This window comes from Hemicordylus capensis, chromosome 16 (genome assembly GCF_027244095.1).
Source record: "Hemicordylus capensis ecotype Gifberg chromosome 16, rHemCap1.1.pri, whole genome shotgun sequence".
NCBI classification, from domain to species: domain Eukaryota; kingdom Metazoa; phylum Chordata; class Lepidosauria; order Squamata; family Cordylidae; genus Hemicordylus; species Hemicordylus capensis.
The window spans coordinates 3,355,571-3,373,068 of NC_069672.1; the positions used below are offsets into that span (position 1 = coordinate 3,355,571).

Sequence of the window (17,498 nt, forward strand, 5' to 3'; positions counted from 1 at the left end):
TCGACTCTTAGCGACCACATAGACGTGGTGTGGTGTAGTGGACCGGAGAGACCTGAGTTCAAATCCCCATTCAGCCATGTGACTTGCTGGGTGACTCTGGGCCAGTCGCTTCTCTCTCAGCCTAACCTACTTCACAGGGTTGTTGTGAGGAGAAACTTCAGTATGGAGTACTGAGTACTCTGAGCTCCTTGGAGGACGAGCGGGATATAAAATGTAAATTTAAAAATAAATAGATGGATTCTCTCCAGGAAGATCTGTCTTCAGCTTGGCCTTCAGATTGCTATGCTCTGCCTTCCCATTGTGGCTTGGGAAGATGGGAGTTGTAGTTCAACAGCTGGAGGGTCAAGTTCACCCACCCCTGGTCTACACTGACTGGCAGAAGCTCTCCGCGGTTTCAGGCAGGGGTCTTTCCAAGCCCTACCTGCAGATCCTTCTGCCAGGGATCCAGCTTGGGACCTTCTGCATGCAAGCAGATGCTCTTCCACTGAGCATACGGCCCCATCCTCAAAATAGTGGTCTGCTTGACATAGGAGTCTCCCTTATACTGCGTCAGGTCCTTGATCCATCTAGTTCGGTATTGTCTGCACGGGCTGGCAGTGTCTCTCCAGGGTTTCCGGCAGGAGTCTTTCCCTGCCCTACCTGGAGATGCTGCCAGGGAGAGAGAACCTGGGACCTTCTGCATGCAAAGCGATGGCTCCATCCCCCAAAGCGCAGCAAGGTCTGAAGCAATTCTGCAGTCCGTCAGAGGTGAATCCTCCCGGGCCAGACCAGAAGCCTCTTTCCACAGCATCTCCTTTCTCCTCTAGGTTGAATTCTTACCCTACGATGAGAGGCCGCTGCCAGCGATCCGTAAGCAGCAGGAGGAGGGCTTTGCCTACTTGGAACCGGAGATCAACGAGGAGGAGCCGGCCGACACCCCCAGGAGCGGCATCACCGGCGAGCCCGAGCCCCTGACGGAGAAGGCACTCCGGGAGGCCAGCCCGGCCATCGAAGTCTTTGGGGAAGCCTTGGTGAGGAGACGAGGAACTCAGTGGAGCAGCAGGGCAGGCGTCTTAAAGCCAGGCAGCCGCAAGGTTCAAGCCCCTGCGTGTCAGCGGAGGGGCTCTCTGGTCATAGGGCCAGGTAGAAGTTACAGGAGAACCTCGTTATTCGCGGCTTCGTGTAGCCACAGGATGTCTCATAGACAGCCGTTATCGGTATCTACAGCTCCTAGAGGGCCGGAAGTGACTGTGGAGGTCACTTCTGGCCGCCATTTTGTCTGGAGGAACCCAGGAGGAGCCATTTAGTGGCTCATTTCTTGAAAAAAAGCTGACTTTCCCGCATGATTTTTCAGTTTTGAGCGGGGGCATTCCGTCCTTTGGGGGGCATTTCTGGGAACTTATGGCATGCCACAGTAAGTTTGGGGCCATTTTGGAGCTGGTTTGTTTGTTTGTTTGTTTTTAATTTCCCCTCCACTCTGGAACCTAACCCCACTTTCCCCATAGCCCTAATGCCTCGTTACGATTCCATTTGTTTTTGGGTTTTTTTGTTTTTTACATTTACATTCCACTCTAAGGAGCCCAGAGCTCCTACATAGTTAAGTTTCTCCTCACAACAACCCTGTGAAGGAGGTTAGGCTGAGAGAGAAGCGACTGGCCCAGAGTCACCCAGCAAGTGTCATGGCTGAATAGGGATTTGAACTCGGGTCTCCCCGGTCCTAGTCCAGCACTCTAGCCACTACACCACGCTTACGGTTGTAGGTGAGGAACAGAATCCTTGTGAGTCATGAAGTTCTCCTGTATTGCCCTCCACACGGTTCATGCTGTGCACTCCTGAAAAGTACTTGGGTTTTTGCCCCTGCCACAACACAAGTGTCTGGCATTTCACTCCCCCACCCCCTTTGAAGTTGATGACGGTCATTCACTTGTGGAGAGTAACTAACCAATATAAAGGCACATCCGGGGGGGCACCTTTGGGGTGCCCTAGACTGTGATTCGAGAGGGCCTAGCCTTTGAGAATCAAAGCCTGTCTAACCTAAACTTCTTTCCCTCAGATGTCGGGAGAGTAGAGTTGCATCTTGGGGATTTACTTTTGCTTGGTTTTGGTATGCCGTCCATCCCAGAATGGCTCAGGGCGGTTTACATCACAAACTCAACCCGTTTAAAATTCTGCATAAAACAAAATAAAAACAGTGGGAATATTTAAATAAAACTCATTTTCCAAACCATTTAAAACCAATTGAATAGTAGTGAAAACCAGGCGGGGTGGGGGGGAGGCAGGTCTTTATGGCTCTCTTGAAGGCCTCCAAAGAAGATAAACCTCTTATACCCGTGGGTACTGTGTTCCATAACCTAGGGGTGACGACGGAGAGGGCCCAATCCCAGGTTGCCACCAGATGAACTCTCCTGATGAGAGGTCCGGGATCTTACAGAGAAAGGCATTCTCTCACGTAACCCGGGACTAAGCCATTCAGGGCGTTAAAGGTGATAACCAGCACTTGATAGGAAGTCAGGAAACATAACAGCATCCTGTGCAACTTTTTAAGAGCTGGTATGATGTGGCTGCCGCATTTTGAACTAGCTGAAGTTTCTGAACTACAAGGGCAGCCCTATGTGGAGTGTATTGCAGTAGTCTAGCCGGGAGGCTACCAGCTGGTGAACCACTGTTTTGAGGGCATTCTCTTTGGGAATGAGATGTGTTTGCCATCTTTTGGCCATTTCAGCCCTCCACATTTCTTTTTTGACAGGTTGCCGGAGCCTATTCCAAAACGTGGTCCTACCGCGAGGACTCGTTGCTCGCCATTTATAAAAAGATGATGGAGATTTCCACCAGCACGCCAAAGGACGACCTGAAGAACTTGCTGAGGGGTGCCATTTTTCTCATAGTGAGAGCCATTAAAGACATTGTCTCCTCGGTGAGTCGTATCTTGAAGGAAGGGACCTCGGTTGCTCTGGGCAGGGGCAGGCTAAAAATGATTTTGGTTACCTTTCCCAGCTTTCAATATCTCTTTGTTTATTAGAAGACCATAGGGACATAGGAAGCTAGGGCAGACCCTGCTTAGCAAAGGCTTTCTGCCGCAAGACCAGCTCTTCCAAATGACGCAGCACTCCGAATGTGGCTGCACATTGAGAATCGGATTGGCTCCAGATTCTAAAAAGGAGAACAGTTGGTTTGGGACCATTCTATCCCACTTAAGGTCGTCTCTCCCTCTCTCGATAGGTTTTTCAGGCCTCCTTGAAGCTCCTAAAAATGATAATCACTCAGTATATCCCCAAGCATAAACTCGGGAAGCAGGAGACGGCTCACTGTGTGGAAAGGACCTTCCCCAACTTGCTCTCGAGGACAGGGGACTCCTCAGCCCGTCTCCGCGTCGCCGCTGCCAATTTTATCCAGGTGAGCCAAGTCGTAGAGCCCCCTTCTTGAAGGGGCGGAGGAAACCTTGAAGGGGCGCAGGAAACCTTAAGAAGCCTGCTTCCCCTGTGGACAATCCTCGCTGTTGGTCTGGGCACGGAAATCGTGCACCCAGACATGCAGCGGCTGCATCGGGCAATGCGGATGATCGTGGGCCGGGGTGCGTTGCCCCGGCCCCCGAAACCCCCATAATGTACTGCACAGTACATTATGGGGATTCCCCATAATTCCCCAGTCTCTTAGCTCAAGCAGCCGGGGCTGGCAGTCGATCCAAAAAAATGGGCTAACAGCCCCGTTTAAGAGGGTGGCTGGGCTTGGCTCCGTTCTCCTGGTTTTGCCTGCGCGTGAGAACAGCCGCATAAAAGCATAGACTGCTAGAGTTGGAAGGGTCCTTGGAGGTCTTCTAGCCCAGGGATTCTCAACGTTGGGTCCCCAGATGTTCTTGGACTTCAACTCCCATCATCCCCAACCAAAGGCCCCTGGGGCTGGGGATGATGGGAGTTGAAGTCCAAGAACATCTGGGGAACCCAACGTTGAGAACCCCAACGTTGAGAACCCCTGAAGCCCAACCCACAGCTCCATCAAAGAGGGCCCACCCCAGCATGAGGCAGACTGCCCCACTGTTCGGCAGCCCTTACCATTAGGGGATTCCTCTCTGTGTTTCGCCTGAGTCTGCTTCCTTGTCGATTTCAAGACCTTGGTTTGAGTCCTGGCCTCGGGAGCAACAGAGGACAAGGGTGCTCCTTCTGTATTTGAAGACAGCTCTCATCGCTCCCTCCCAACGGCGACCATCTTGCTCTGAGGGGAGGAGAGGAGAAAGAAGTGAGACTAAGACCCATGTAAAGATGTAAACATGTGGCTTGATGGATTGTTCTTTCTTTAAGCTTTTTTTGTGAATGGCTTTGGTAGATTCGCCTGAAAAGTGGTATATAAATGCTAGATAAATAAATATCTCCCCTCAGTCTTCTCCGCTCCAGAGTCAACAGACCCAGCTCCTTCGGCTTTTCCTCATAGGACTGTTTCCAGACCCCTCACCATCTTTGTTGCCCTCCTTCTTTAAAAGTCCACAGAGACCATGTTGGGTTCGGCCTGGGAGAGTGAGCCATGGGAAATATGCAGAGTCTCCTGTGAGCTCAAAAGTCCCCGCCATCAAGAAAGCTGCCCGCTCTGTCTTTTCTCGGACAAAGGAGGGAATCCAGTGCTCTGAGCAGCAGGATCCCCCTAAAGATTGCTGTTGGGACCGGTGCTATCACTAGAACTTGTGGCCTTGCAGTGACATAGATTAGTGGTCTATTTAGGAGTGGCACCGGCATCACATGGTGCATCATTAACTTGTGGAACTCACTGCCACAAGATTAAGCGATGGCCAGCAGCTCAGAGGTGTATAAAAGAGAATCAGAATCTTTATTACTGTCACTGACCAAACAACAACAGCAACAAATATTTATATACCGCTTTTCAACAAAAGGTTCCAAAGCGGTTTGCATAGAGAAACAATAAATAAATAAGATGGATCCCTGTCCCCAAAGGGCTCACGATCTAAAAAGAAAGATCTAAAACATCACAATCTAAAAAGAAAGAAACAGACAAGACACATAGTATGAAAGAGGATAAGATAAATACATGGAGGAGGGATCTGTCAGCAGCCGTGGTAGCTAAATGGAACCTCCAGAGGTAGAGGCAGCGTACCTCTAAATAACAGTGGCTTGGCAGGTAGGCAAACACATGGGGAAGCCTGCTGTATTGAAGACCCGTTTATGCTCATACAATGCAGATGCTCAACTACTGAACTTATGGCCCTGTCGCCAACATATTCCTCCTCTTGATGAATCCGGCAGCTCTGGAAAGGCATGCGGAGACCTTGCCTTTCCAGCCACACCTTAACCGCTCTCCCGTGCTGGTGTTTGTTTCTCTCCCCAGGAAATGGCCCTCTGCAATGAAGTGAAGCCTCTCCAGATCATCCCTGCTCACCTGGTGCAGCCCCTGAAGCCAAATTCCCCCACACACCTGGCCATGAGCCAGGTGGACTTAGCAGAGCGCTTGCTGAAAGAGCTCGGCACGGAGAACACCGGCTTTACTGTCGATAACGTCATGAAGGTAGGGAGCCAAGCGGCCACAGTTAGTGCGTTCATTTCCAAGCCCATCCTGTCCCCATCCTGAGATTTGGGCCTGGGGGTGGTGATTCTTTCCCACAAGATACGCAGTGTACCCTGCCGGATTGCTTGATTTTTTAAAAGAAATAATATGCAGCGATTTCTATACCGCCCTTCCAAAAATGGCTCAGGGTGGTTTACACAGAGAAATAATAAATAAATAAGATGGCTCCCTGTCCCCAAAGGGCTCACAGTCTAAAAAGAAACATAGGATAGACACCAGCAACAGTCACTGGAGGTCCTGTGCTGGGGGTGGATACGGCCAGTTGCTCTCCCCCTGCTCAATAAAGAGAATCACCACATTAAATGGTGCCTCTTTGCCAAGTCAGCAGGGGAGCGATTTTAGATTTTGTCAGATTTTATTCTATCAGATTTTATTTGCATTAGTCATCCGACCATAGCAAAACAATCCTAATCAAAGCCAGTTACACAACACAGCGTCCAAGTCAAAACAATAATACACCGCACCAAATAACAATTAAGCACCTACAATGGAAATGTCAGAATTCCGCCCACAAACCAGAAGACTTTCCTTCAGGAAATTTCCTCGAACATTGATCACTGCAGACAGAAAACCAGCCATTGCTGCAATTACACCTTTATCTCGATCACACAGCAATTTAGGTATGTGCACGGAACCGTTCGGCGCTCCATTCTAGGAGCGCCGAACCAGTTCTGGCAACTGGCATTCGAACCGATTCGGAGGGTGTGGGGGGTTGCTTTAAATGGCAGGGAAGGTGCCGGGTGTACATACGTTAGCCATTTGTGTGGTGACACTGGTCTAGGCATCAAGGCGGCACTCTGGAGCCCTGTGGGCCCGTTTTTTGGAAGAGTGCCAGTGGGTGGGAGTGGGGGAAATGGTGGGGAGGGGACTGGCAGTTAGGCAAAGCCTTCCCTGCCATTTAAAGCAAACCCCTCCTCATGCCCTCCCGGGAGTGCACAGAACCAGTTCCATGCACATCCCTACAGGAAATACATCACTTGAAAATACATTGAAAATCACTTGAATACATTGATACATCACTTGAAAATACAAAATACATTGACTGACCTTCTCATGTCATTCCTCGAGATACTTGCCTGTGTAATTCCCCCTCTCTCTCTGATATGGTGGGCACAGCCTATGATACATACGGGAGACCCTCATTATCTGCGGATGGCAGTTTCCTGTATTTGTGGATGGGTCTTAGAGACCCAGTTTCTTTATCCGTGGCATGAAATCTAGGCATCTGGATAGTGGTCCTGGACATTCATAACTGTGGTTTCTGTGCCTGCACAGACCAGCTTCGGCAAGAATTCTATAGCTCCTCGAGACGCCTGCAACCACCTACTGCATGTGACTACAGTACTCTCTAGTAGCGGTTGGGCGTCCTCTTGCTCATTTTCTTGCTGACCATCGTTTGGATCAGTCTTCGGAAACAGTTGCTCCTCAGAACTTTATATTTTTTCCTTTGTTTATTACGACGATATATGGCTAACAACTACGGAAAGGATTGACTATTCTTTTGGATTTTGTTTTGGACTCGTTGAGAACTTTAAAAAAAGACGTGGACAGCTTGGACCATTCTACTTTCGTTTTCCCTCACGGCTTGTTTTACGATCTCGGACCCCTTTCTTTGACCTCGGAATGGCAGACCATTCTTTATTGGACCATCCCTCGGTTACCTCTGGAAAATGAGTACCCCGCAAGACAGGTAAGGAGAAAACTACTTTTAAGCTGTGTTCCAAATGCCTTGGGAAACTTCCTTCTACGAATGGCCATGACCTCTGTCTGTTTTGTTTGGGCGAGGCACATGATGCTTCTAAGTGCTCCGTTTGTGTGACATTTAACAAACAGACGCTTAAGAACCGTGAGGCACGTTTGAAGGTGTTCCTTACGGATGAAGCTCTGATGGTGAAAAAGCCCACGCCACCTTCGGCGCCGGGATCTGCGACCCAAACGCAGTCTAAAATCCCGGCAGAATCAAAGCAGGCTTTGACCGCGAAACCCTCAATGTTGAGGGCATCGACGCCGAGTGGAGCAACATCGAAGCAGCTTGGTGCTGCCTTTAAGAAGCCTGCAAAACCGTGCTCTAGCCCTAGGAAGAGGGCTGCTGCTCCGGAGTGCACTTCAAAAAAGAGGAAACATAAAGAGTGTCATAGCTCTTGCAACAAGGACCGTGGTCACAGCTCAACACGGACCCCCTCACCATCGGGGTTACAGGCTGTTGAAATGCCTCGGCATTGAGCACTCTCTTTGTCCCCGGCATCGACACCGTGTCAATCGCCGTCGACTCCGATATCTCTGAAGCGTGCAACGTCAAGGGATGCGAAAGGGATGTGTTCGACATCAAAGTCCAAGTCGACGCCGAGACTGACTACAGACACTGCCCACGCTTAGCCTTGAGGTTCCACTTCTGGAATGCGACGGGCTTCGATGACTGACCAAAGAGGAGATCCACATGCAGTTACGGTCATCATAGATACCATGCTCGATGCGGAAGGGGTCGAGGCTATTGAGAGTGATGCTGCAGTGGAGGGCCAAGACCCAGGAACGCCACCTCTGCTACAGGAAGCCTCATCCCTCAGGCTAACCCGTTTGCTTGAATCTGAAGAAAGCACACCATCGATGGGCACGTTCAAAGGTTTTCATGTCTTTGAGGGTGCTATCCCTAAGATCCCCTCGATCTCTGCTTCTGCCACACCATTGGTGGGTCCCTGTCCCCATGAAGACTGGGGTGAAGCCTGCTCTATCACCCAGGCAGAATACTCTCTGTTCCCTTAGTGGTTGAAGGAACGAAATCAAGGAAGAAAGGATTTCATATGTTCTGAATCTGCTGTTCAAACTTCACCGCATCCTGTGTGTCAGACTGACACTGCTATCCAGACTTCTTCGTACCATCCTGGGCAGTGGACGGTGTCACTCCAGGCAGATTTCCCAAGGACACCTGTGAGGCCAATAGCTCCTGCTTGTCCAGTAGCCACGCAGACTATCAGGGCCCTGCAGACTACCAGAGCCCCACAGACGGTGTCGGTGATCTCTACAGCAGTAGGAAACTCACCCGTGCGACACTTGCCTGTGCAACACTCACCAATTGCCGTCTCTGATGATGATGACAATTCAGATACTTATGATTCCGACTCCACGGAACCTGACCCTAAGGATCCGGAGGAACCTGGGCTACCTGATCCTGGACTGAATGTTGCTGTGGTTCCCTCTGCTTCACCCAACGAGGAAATGAAGGGCTATCACCAGCAGGTGGCGGAGATGGCACAAGTCTTGGGACTACATTTAAAACAAAATACAGTCGAGTTAGACGATCTTGTCTACAATATGATGAAGGTAGCGACGGGTTTGTATCCCGTCTATATTCCCATGTTACCACATATATCACGGGCGGCTAAATCGGAGTGGGAGATTCTCCAGACTTCAACTCCTACCTCTAAGCGACTTGAGGCTCTCTATCAAGTCCAGGAAGAGGAAAATGAATATCTTATCCGCCATCCAACGCCAAATTCCTTGGTTGTGGACTGCGCTACAACTTCTAAGAGTGGTAGGAGGCATACTACCCCTGCAGATGAGGGGAGGAAGTTAGATGTTTTAGGCCGCCGCACTTATTCTACGGCTTGCCTTTCCATCAAGATTGCTAATCATATTGCCTGTCAGGCTAAGTATACCCATTTGCTATGGGAGAGTCTGTTTGAGCAACGCAACTCGCTTGATCCAGCAGAGTTTGTAAAGCAATTCGAAAGTACCTTTGCCAAGACAACATCTACAACTAGACAGCAACTGGCAAATGCGAAACATCTTGCTGAGTCGGAATCTCGTACTTTGACATCCTCTATTATTTTACGGAGACTTGCATGGCTGAGGGCGACAGGCCTTCAGCAGGACATGAAGGATCGCATTGACACCCTTCCATTTGATGGGAAAGGTCTGTTTTCCGACAAGACAGATGAAACAATGGAGCAGTGGAAGAAGTCTAAACTAACTGCTCGTTCCTTTCTGTCACAGAGGAACACTACCCCCAGGTATCAGCCGTACCACCAGTATCAACGCAAACAGCAATTCTGTCGTCAGACTGAGTGTAAGGACTACAAACGCCAATATCAGCGATACAACAAGAGACCGTTTTACAAGAATAAATCGAACCAACAAGGCCGTAATAAGGTCACACAGCAGCCTAAGCAGCAACTTTGATTTAGACAAGAGCCCACTAGCACATGGCAGCAGCAAATCCAACAGTTGCTCCAGGGGAAAGATATACAACGACTTTAACTCAAAGGAAAACATCGCCTTGATGCCAATCAGCAACAACTCAAGGACCAACATCTCCTTGACGCCACTCAACGTAACCATCAAACTGGCCAGCTACGTGCCAGCGTGGCACCATATAACATCAGACCGGTGGGTTCTCTGCATAGTGACCGAGGGGCATGCGATCGAATTCAAGGAGATTCCACCCTACTTGGGTGTGAAGTTCACCCCCGAAACTCCGGTACGACAGGAAGAGGTGCATCAGTTGTTGCTGAAGGAAGCAATCTCTCCAGTGCAGTGGGCACAAGGACAGTCGGGATTCTACTCCCGATATCTCCAAATCCCGAAACGAGACGGGGGCATACATCCCATAATGGATCTGAGGCACCTGAATTTATACATTGAAGTACGCAAGTTCCGTATGACAACGTTGCAGGCCATCCTTCCTCTTTTTCACGAAGAGCAATGGATTGCAACGCTCGATTTAAAAGATTTACTTTCATGTGGGCATCAGGGGGAGTCATCGCAGGTTCCTGCGCTTTGCTTTAGGAACAGAGCTTTATCAGTACAATGTCTTGCCCTTCGGGCTAGTCACTGCCCCGAGAGTGTTTACGAAAGTTGTTGCAGTAATAATAGCCTACCTGCGGATGCCGGGCGTATCGATTTATCCTTACCTTGACGATTGGCTTTTGACTGCAAAGACGAATTTGGACCTCCAGGCCCATGTGACTATAATGACATCACTGTTAGAGAACCTGGGCGTACAAGTCAATTACAAGAAGTCCTTCCTGACTCTGTCTACCTGCCTCCAGTATATCGGGGCATGGTTGGACATGTTGGCACAAATGGCCTTTCTGCCAGAAGAACGCTTCCTACGAATTCAGACACTGGTACACGCCTTTCAAAAGACGCCTTTACAAACGGCTCGTCAGGTTCAGATACTGTTGGGCCTGATGGCTTCTTGTACGACTACAGTCCCACATGCACGTCTGCGGATGCGTGTGTTACAACAATGGTTCCTGAGGGCTTACCGCCCAAGAGCCGAGCCCCAAACCAAGCAGGTGCTGCTCCCTATGAAAGTTTTGACCTCCTTACAATGGTGGGACAGAAGGGAGAACCTGCTTCGTGGGATGCCTTTCAAGATTCCGGAGCCATCCGTAATGGTGACGACGGATGCCTCAATGACCTGGTGGGGTGCCCACCTGGATACAGCTCAAGGTCTTTGGTCTCCTCTGGAGACCCGCTGTCACATCAATTACTTGGAGCTGCTAGGGGCTTTCAGGGCACTACAAGCATTCCAGCCCCTCATAGCGGGTCGGGTGGTCCTACTTCAGATGGACAACACGACTGCCATCGCTTATATAAACAAGCAAGGTGGGACAGTTTCGAGATCACTCTGCAATCTCAGTCTACAAGTCTGGGATTGGTGTGTCCCCCAGTCGATCCATGTCGTGGCAATTCATATAAAAGGAACCCTTTTATATGAGCCTTGCGGACTCACTCAGCAGAGACCTGCATGCGGACGTCGTGCTAGAACAACACGAGTGGGAATTAGAAGTGCAAGGACTATTGCTCACGCATGGGCGTTGGCTTGTTTTCGCAGGGAGACGCTTTTCAGTTCCGGTGGACGGGGGAGTTGTTTTACGCGTATCCTCCAATACCCCTGTTGACCACGGTGGTGGCCAGGATGCTTCAAGAACGTACCCAGGCAATTCAAATTGCGCCGTGGTGGCCAAGTTAACCTTGGTACACACGTCTACTCAGACTGTGTGGGGGAACCTTCAGAAGACTCCCGTGGTGGTCAGATCTAGTGACTCAGGACCACGGACGGCACTGTCACCCGGACCTGTCCGTTCTACGACTGACAGCATGGAAGATAGGCTGTTGAAGAAGATACTTCTCAACACGAGAAAGCCGTCTACAAGACGCAGTTACAATGCTAAATGGCGTAGGTTCTGCGCTCATGCAGCCTCTAGGGGCTTCTGGCCTAAGCACGCCTCCCTCAGGGATGGCCTTTTCTATCTGACTTCATTGAAGAACAAGGGGCTTGCAAACATCTCCTTTAAATTCCACATGTCAGCGCTTTCAGCGCGTCACGCAGGTTGGGACGGCACAACGTTGTTCTCCCATCTAAAGTGTAAAGCCTTTCTAAAAGGCATCAATAATTTGTATCTGCTGGTGAGGCCACCAGCGGAGAAATTGAGCTTGTCACTTGTACTGGCAACGCTAACGGAGGCGCCTTTCGAGCCATTAGCGTGTGCGTCTCTAAAGTTGACAACTCTGAAAACACTTTTCCTAGTGGCCATAACCTCTACGAAATGAGTCAGTGAGCTCCGGGCCCTTCGTATTGATGAGCCCTACACCACATTCTGTCCTGACCGAGTAGTTATTAGGCTTGTGCCCGAAACGTTTCGGAGGCCATTATGAAGGCTTCCGAAACGTTTCGGCGCTGGGGGCAGTTTCGGTGCCGAAACGCCGACGGGGGTAGCACTTTAAGGGCAGGGGAGGGTGTACTCATTCCTCCCTCCGCATTCCCCCTGCTGGCGCGCTGTTGTTTTTAAGCCCCTCGGGGCGGCAGCATTCCTCCCTGCCGCCCCGTTTCCCCCGTCAGCCGGAAGTGGCCGGAAGTCACGACCGCGCTCCATCGGGCGCACGCACACTCGTGACTTCCGGCCACTTCCGGCCGACGGGGGAAACGGGGCGGCAGGGAGGAATGCTGCCACCCTGAGGGGCTTAAAAACAACAGCGCACCAGCAGGGGGAATGCGGGGGGAGGGGTGAGTACACCCTCCCCCGCCCTTAAAGTGCTACCCCTGTTGGTGCCGAAAATTTTCGTGCACATCCCTAGTAGTTATGCGTATGGATCCGGAATTCAGGCCTAAGATAGTTTCAAGCTTCCACTTGAACGCAAATATTGTGTTACCAACCTTCTTTAAAGAGCCATCCACGCCTCTGGAGCATTCGATGCATTCTCTAGATGTACGCAGAGCTCTTCTATTCCATCTCAGGGCCACATGTCGTGTGCGAAGAACGACTCGTTTATTCATTTGCGAGAAAGGAAAACATCACGGCCTACTGCCTAGCAGGCAGAAGCTCTCTTACTGGCTGGTAAAGATGATCAAGTCGGCGTAAGATGTTCAGGGTGTGACCCCGCCCTCCATGCTCCATGTGCATTCAACCAGGGCCTATGCTACTTCAGCTGCACATCTCACTGGCATAAATTTTGATGATATTTGCACTGCAGCTACCTGGGCCTCTCACCAGACCTTTGTGAAGCACTATGCTGTGGACTTCTGCAACGCAGCACAAGCAGAATTTGGACGGGCGGTCCTAAAAAGAGTGCTACAGTAGTTTGTGGCACCCGCCTCCAACGAGGATGCTTGTAATTCACCCACACTTATGAATGTCGAGGACCACTATCCAGATAAACAGGTTGCTTACCTGTAACAGGTGATCTGGTAGTGGTCCTGGACATTCATAAAACCCGCCCGTCCGTCCCCACTGCTACACAAGCTTGTAGTTGGAATGATACTTTACAACACATTAAGTAGTTGGCCATCAAGAAACTGAGTAAGAGGATGCCCAACTGCCACTAGAGGGTACTGTAGCCACATGCAGTAGGCAGTTGCCGGCGTCTCGAGGAGCTATAGAATTCTTGCCGAAGCTGGTCTGCGCAGGCGCAGAACCCACAGTTATGAATGTCCAGGACCACTATCCAGATCACCTGTTACAGGTAAGCAACCTGTTTGAATGTCACCGATCTACAGTTCTTGAGTGGCCAGAAGTGACGTCGGTTGTCATTTCCGGCCACCGTTTTGAAGCACAGAATCATTTTGTGGCTCTTCTTTTTTTTAAAAAAAATAAAAAATTAAAAGTGAAAAATTGGAGGATTTGGGGGGCATTCCTTGAGAGCTGGAGAGCAAGGTACTGTGCTTTACTACTCTTATTTCTGCCCTTCCTTTTGTGTGTGTCTGTGTGTTTTCTCCCTCCAGAATAAGGAACTTCACCCCTGGATTCCCAGGGGGTGGGTGAGTGGGGGGGTGTTGGTAGTAGTAATAATAATAAACTTTGTTAGCCACCCCATAACAAATTGTTCTCTGGGAGGCTCACAACAGAGGATTAAAGCATACAATAAAAACACATAACACATTAAATCATAACAGACCAAAAAAAGATAAAAAGAAAATACAAAGTCCAATACAAAGCAGCTTAAAAACTCATTTTAAAATTAGTTAAAAATCAGAACAAACCTGAAAACCCAAATTAAGTTTTCTTTATTCACTTTTTCTGTATCCGCGCAAATTGATGAGAATGGAATGCCCACAAATAAAGAGGGCCTCCTATATAGACTTTAGACCACAGGGTTCACCCAAGATAGGGCTTATTTCTATGTCCTCCCTCTAAAACAGGATGACTTCAGATTCAGTTATAGGAAGCTGCTTTATCCCAAGTCAGAATGTAAATGTAAGCCTCATTTTTCAATTAGATACCAAAGGAGATGCTATAGACCAATCTGTATTAGTAACAACAATTCTGTGTCCTCCACGCATAATACAGTTGAAAATTGTGCATGTGCATGTTTACACACACACACGTCCTTCATTTTGCATTTCTTAACATTTTTTTTAATGGCAGTTGCAAAGTTGCTCCAGAAATGGGAGTTGGGGTATATTTGTGATAGCATAAGCACTGTCCAGTACAAGGATTCTCAAGCTTGGGTCCCCAGATGTGGTTGGACTACAGCTCCCATCATCCCCAGCCACAATGGCCAAAGGCCCTTGGGAGCTGTAGTCCAATGTCATCTGGATACCCCAGTTTGGGAACCTCGCCCTAAGAGATGCCCTCCGTAGCAGCTTTGTAAACCTGTAGAGCCAATCTTTCCAGAGTGAGACAGAAAAACGTGGGCATTTTTCAAGGCAGCAAAGGCACTTTGAAGCGACACTTTGAAATGTGACACATTTCTTCATTCATAGTTTGCGACAGGAGCTCTGGAGCACCGAGTGTACGAGGTGCGGGAAACGGCCCTCCGCATCATTTTTGACATGTACCGGCAGCACCGAGCCACCATCCTGGATTACCTTCCTCCTGATGATGTCAACACACGCAAGAACGTTCTCTACAAGTCACTGTTTGATGGGTTTGCAAAGATAGACGGCAAACTCACCGAGGCTGAAACGAAGGTAAGGCCAAGGGGCTCCGGCGACCATGCCCAGTGGTCTCTTAGGGCACTGTTTCTCAACCAGTTTTCTACGGCATGGACACTGGCCAGTGCACCGCCATGCATCCACTCCGAAAGTGAAATACAGATGATGTTATTCATCACTACTTATGAATTGCTGGGGAGCAAAAAGACTGTTGCCTTCCTGCACAGTGTGGACTTCCCCAGAGGCATTGGGAGCAGGATACTGGAAGAGATGATGCTTTGGAGCTCTCTGTTCCATAGGTGCTATGCTCTACACACGTATGCAACATGTTTCAATCTAACATGCAGAGATCAGGGGTGAGGTGGGGCATCTTAAATACAGATGTGTTGGTCTACAATTCCCATCATCCCCAGTCATAGGCAGTTTTCCCTGTAACAGAGATTCCCAGATGTTGTGGACTACAACTCCCAGAATCCCCAAGCAAAAGCCATTGAAGCTGGGGATTCTGGGAGTTGTAGTCTACAACATCTGGAGGGAACACTGGTCCTAGGTTCCCTGCCTTAGGCCAAAAGCTGTATACTCCAGTTATGTGGATAGATGACACAATTGGGGCCTGTGCCCCAATAGACACCCAGTGCACCATCATCTGAGTTGAGGGACCACAGTACGAAGATGCCACGTCCGAAGCATCTTTGCTTATCCTGAATCTTCTGCCCATCCATCTTATTGGATGGCCCCCAAGCTCTACTGTTATGAGCGAGGCAGAAAAGCTTCTCTCTGTCTGCTTTTTCTACAACCTGTTGACTTTATAAACTTCAGTCATGTTCTTCTCCTCAGAGGTCATTGGAAAAGAATTTGGGAAAGAGGCGACTATGGGGGAGATGTGATAGAGGTTTATAAAATTATGCATGGAGTGGATAGAGAGAAGCTTTTCTCCCTCTCTCGTGACACTAGAACTCGGGGGTCAACCTATGAAACCAATTGCCAGGAACTTTCGGATCGAGAAAAGGAAGCACTTTTTCACACAGCACATAAATAAACTATGGCATTCTCTGCCACAGGATGTGGAGATGGCCACCAGCCTGGATAGCTTTAAAAGGGGCTTAGACAATTCATGGAGGACAGTTCTGTCCATGGCTACTCATCTGGTGGCTATCGGCCACCTCCAGCCTCAGAGGCATGATGCCTCTCAATACCAGTTGCAGGGGAGCAACAGTAGGAGAGAGGGCATGCCTCTACCACTTGCCTGTGGGCTTCTCAGAGGTATCTGGTGAGCTGCTGTGTGATTTGGGATGCTGGACTAGATAGGTCTTGGGCCTGATCCAGCAGGGCTGTTCTTATGCCACCTTTTCTAAACTAAACAGCCCCAAACCCTGTAGCTTTTCATCATTCAGAAAGCGCTCCAACCCTGGATCATTTTGGTTGCCCTTAGGGCCAGGGGTTGTCAAACTCAGTAAATCTGGATTTATTTTATGCCTTATGGAGAAGGCCCGGCCCTGAGTCGCCACCAGAAGAGCTAGGCAACCCTCCCCAGAAGATCTTAACAAGTTGGTTCATGAAGAAGAAAGCATTTTAAAAAGTGTTATTAACGTTGGACTACGATGCCCATCATGCCCAGCAGCCCCTGCCTTAAGCCAAAAGCTGTACACTCCAATTATGTGGATAGATCACACTGTTTGGGCCTGTGCCAATATGACCCCCAGTCCACCATCTGAGAAGAGTGACCATGGTCCCCAGGTTTTTGCCAGCTTTGTATAGCCAACTTCTGCTTTCTCTGAATATATTACGCAAGTCAATAGACAGACCCCTCGATTTTTATTTTTATTTTATTTTTTGCCTTGGCTTGTTCAGTTTGCTTCCCGAGAACCATAAGCATCTGGGATGGCAATATTCCAGATGTGCCAGGATGTCCCGTGCAGGGTGCTGGCTAATGACGGCCTTTCACGCATGTGTTTCTCCTCACAGGCGCAGAAAAAGACAGCTGCTGAAGAGGCTGAGAAACAGAAGAAAGACGAGATCAAGACATTGCAGGGTCAGCTGGCAGCTCTGAAGGAGATGCAGACAGAGGCGCAGGCTGCAAAGGTATCTCACCATGGCCTGGGGTTTTAAATGCCTTTGATGGCTTTGTCCCTACACACGTGGGGGTGGGGACAAGTAAAATAGGAAGCTGCCTTCTACTGAGTGAGTCCGCTGGTCCATTCTAGCTCAGTGTTGTTCAAGGCTGCAGGTGGGAATCTCTCCCAGCCCCTTCTGGGAGATGCTGCCAAGGAGGGAACTTGGAACCTTCAGAACATAAGAACAGCCCTGCTGGATCAGGCCCAAGGAGGCCCATCTAGTCCAGCATCCTGTGTCACACAGTGGCCCACCAGATGCTGCAGGAAGCCACAGACAGGAGTTGAGGGTGTGCCCTCTCTCCTGCTGTGACTCCCCTGCAACTGGTACTCAGAGGCATCCTGCCTTCTGCACGCAAGCAGGCAGGTGCTCTTTCCCGAGCGGCCCCATCCCCTAAGGGGAATATCTGACAGTGCTCACACATGGAGTCTCCCGTTCAAATGCAAACCAGAGTGGACCCTGC

The 17,498-nt window shown here is 49.6% G+C and overlaps 1 protein-coding gene across 5 annotated transcripts in view; it reads left to right on the top strand.

Annotated features, from left to right (window-relative positions):
- CEP104 (centrosomal protein 104) overlaps nt 1-17,498 on the top strand; it is a 46,683-nt gene that overhangs the window by 15,840 nt on the left and 13,345 nt on the right. For all 5 annotated transcript variants that reach the window (XM_053280900.1, XM_053280899.1, XM_053280901.1 and 2 more), the window contains 6 exons: nt 807-1,010; nt 2,726-2,893; nt 3,199-3,372; nt 5,311-5,487; nt 14,753-14,959; nt 16,889-17,005. In XM_053280900.1, coding sequence (XP_053136875.1) covers nt 807-1,010; nt 2,726-2,893; nt 3,199-3,372; nt 5,311-5,487; nt 14,753-14,959; nt 16,889-17,005 — 1,047 coding nt within the window. The remainder of the gene's footprint in view (nt 1-806; nt 1,011-2,725; nt 2,894-3,198; nt 3,373-5,310; nt 5,488-14,752; nt 14,960-16,888; nt 17,006-17,498) is intronic.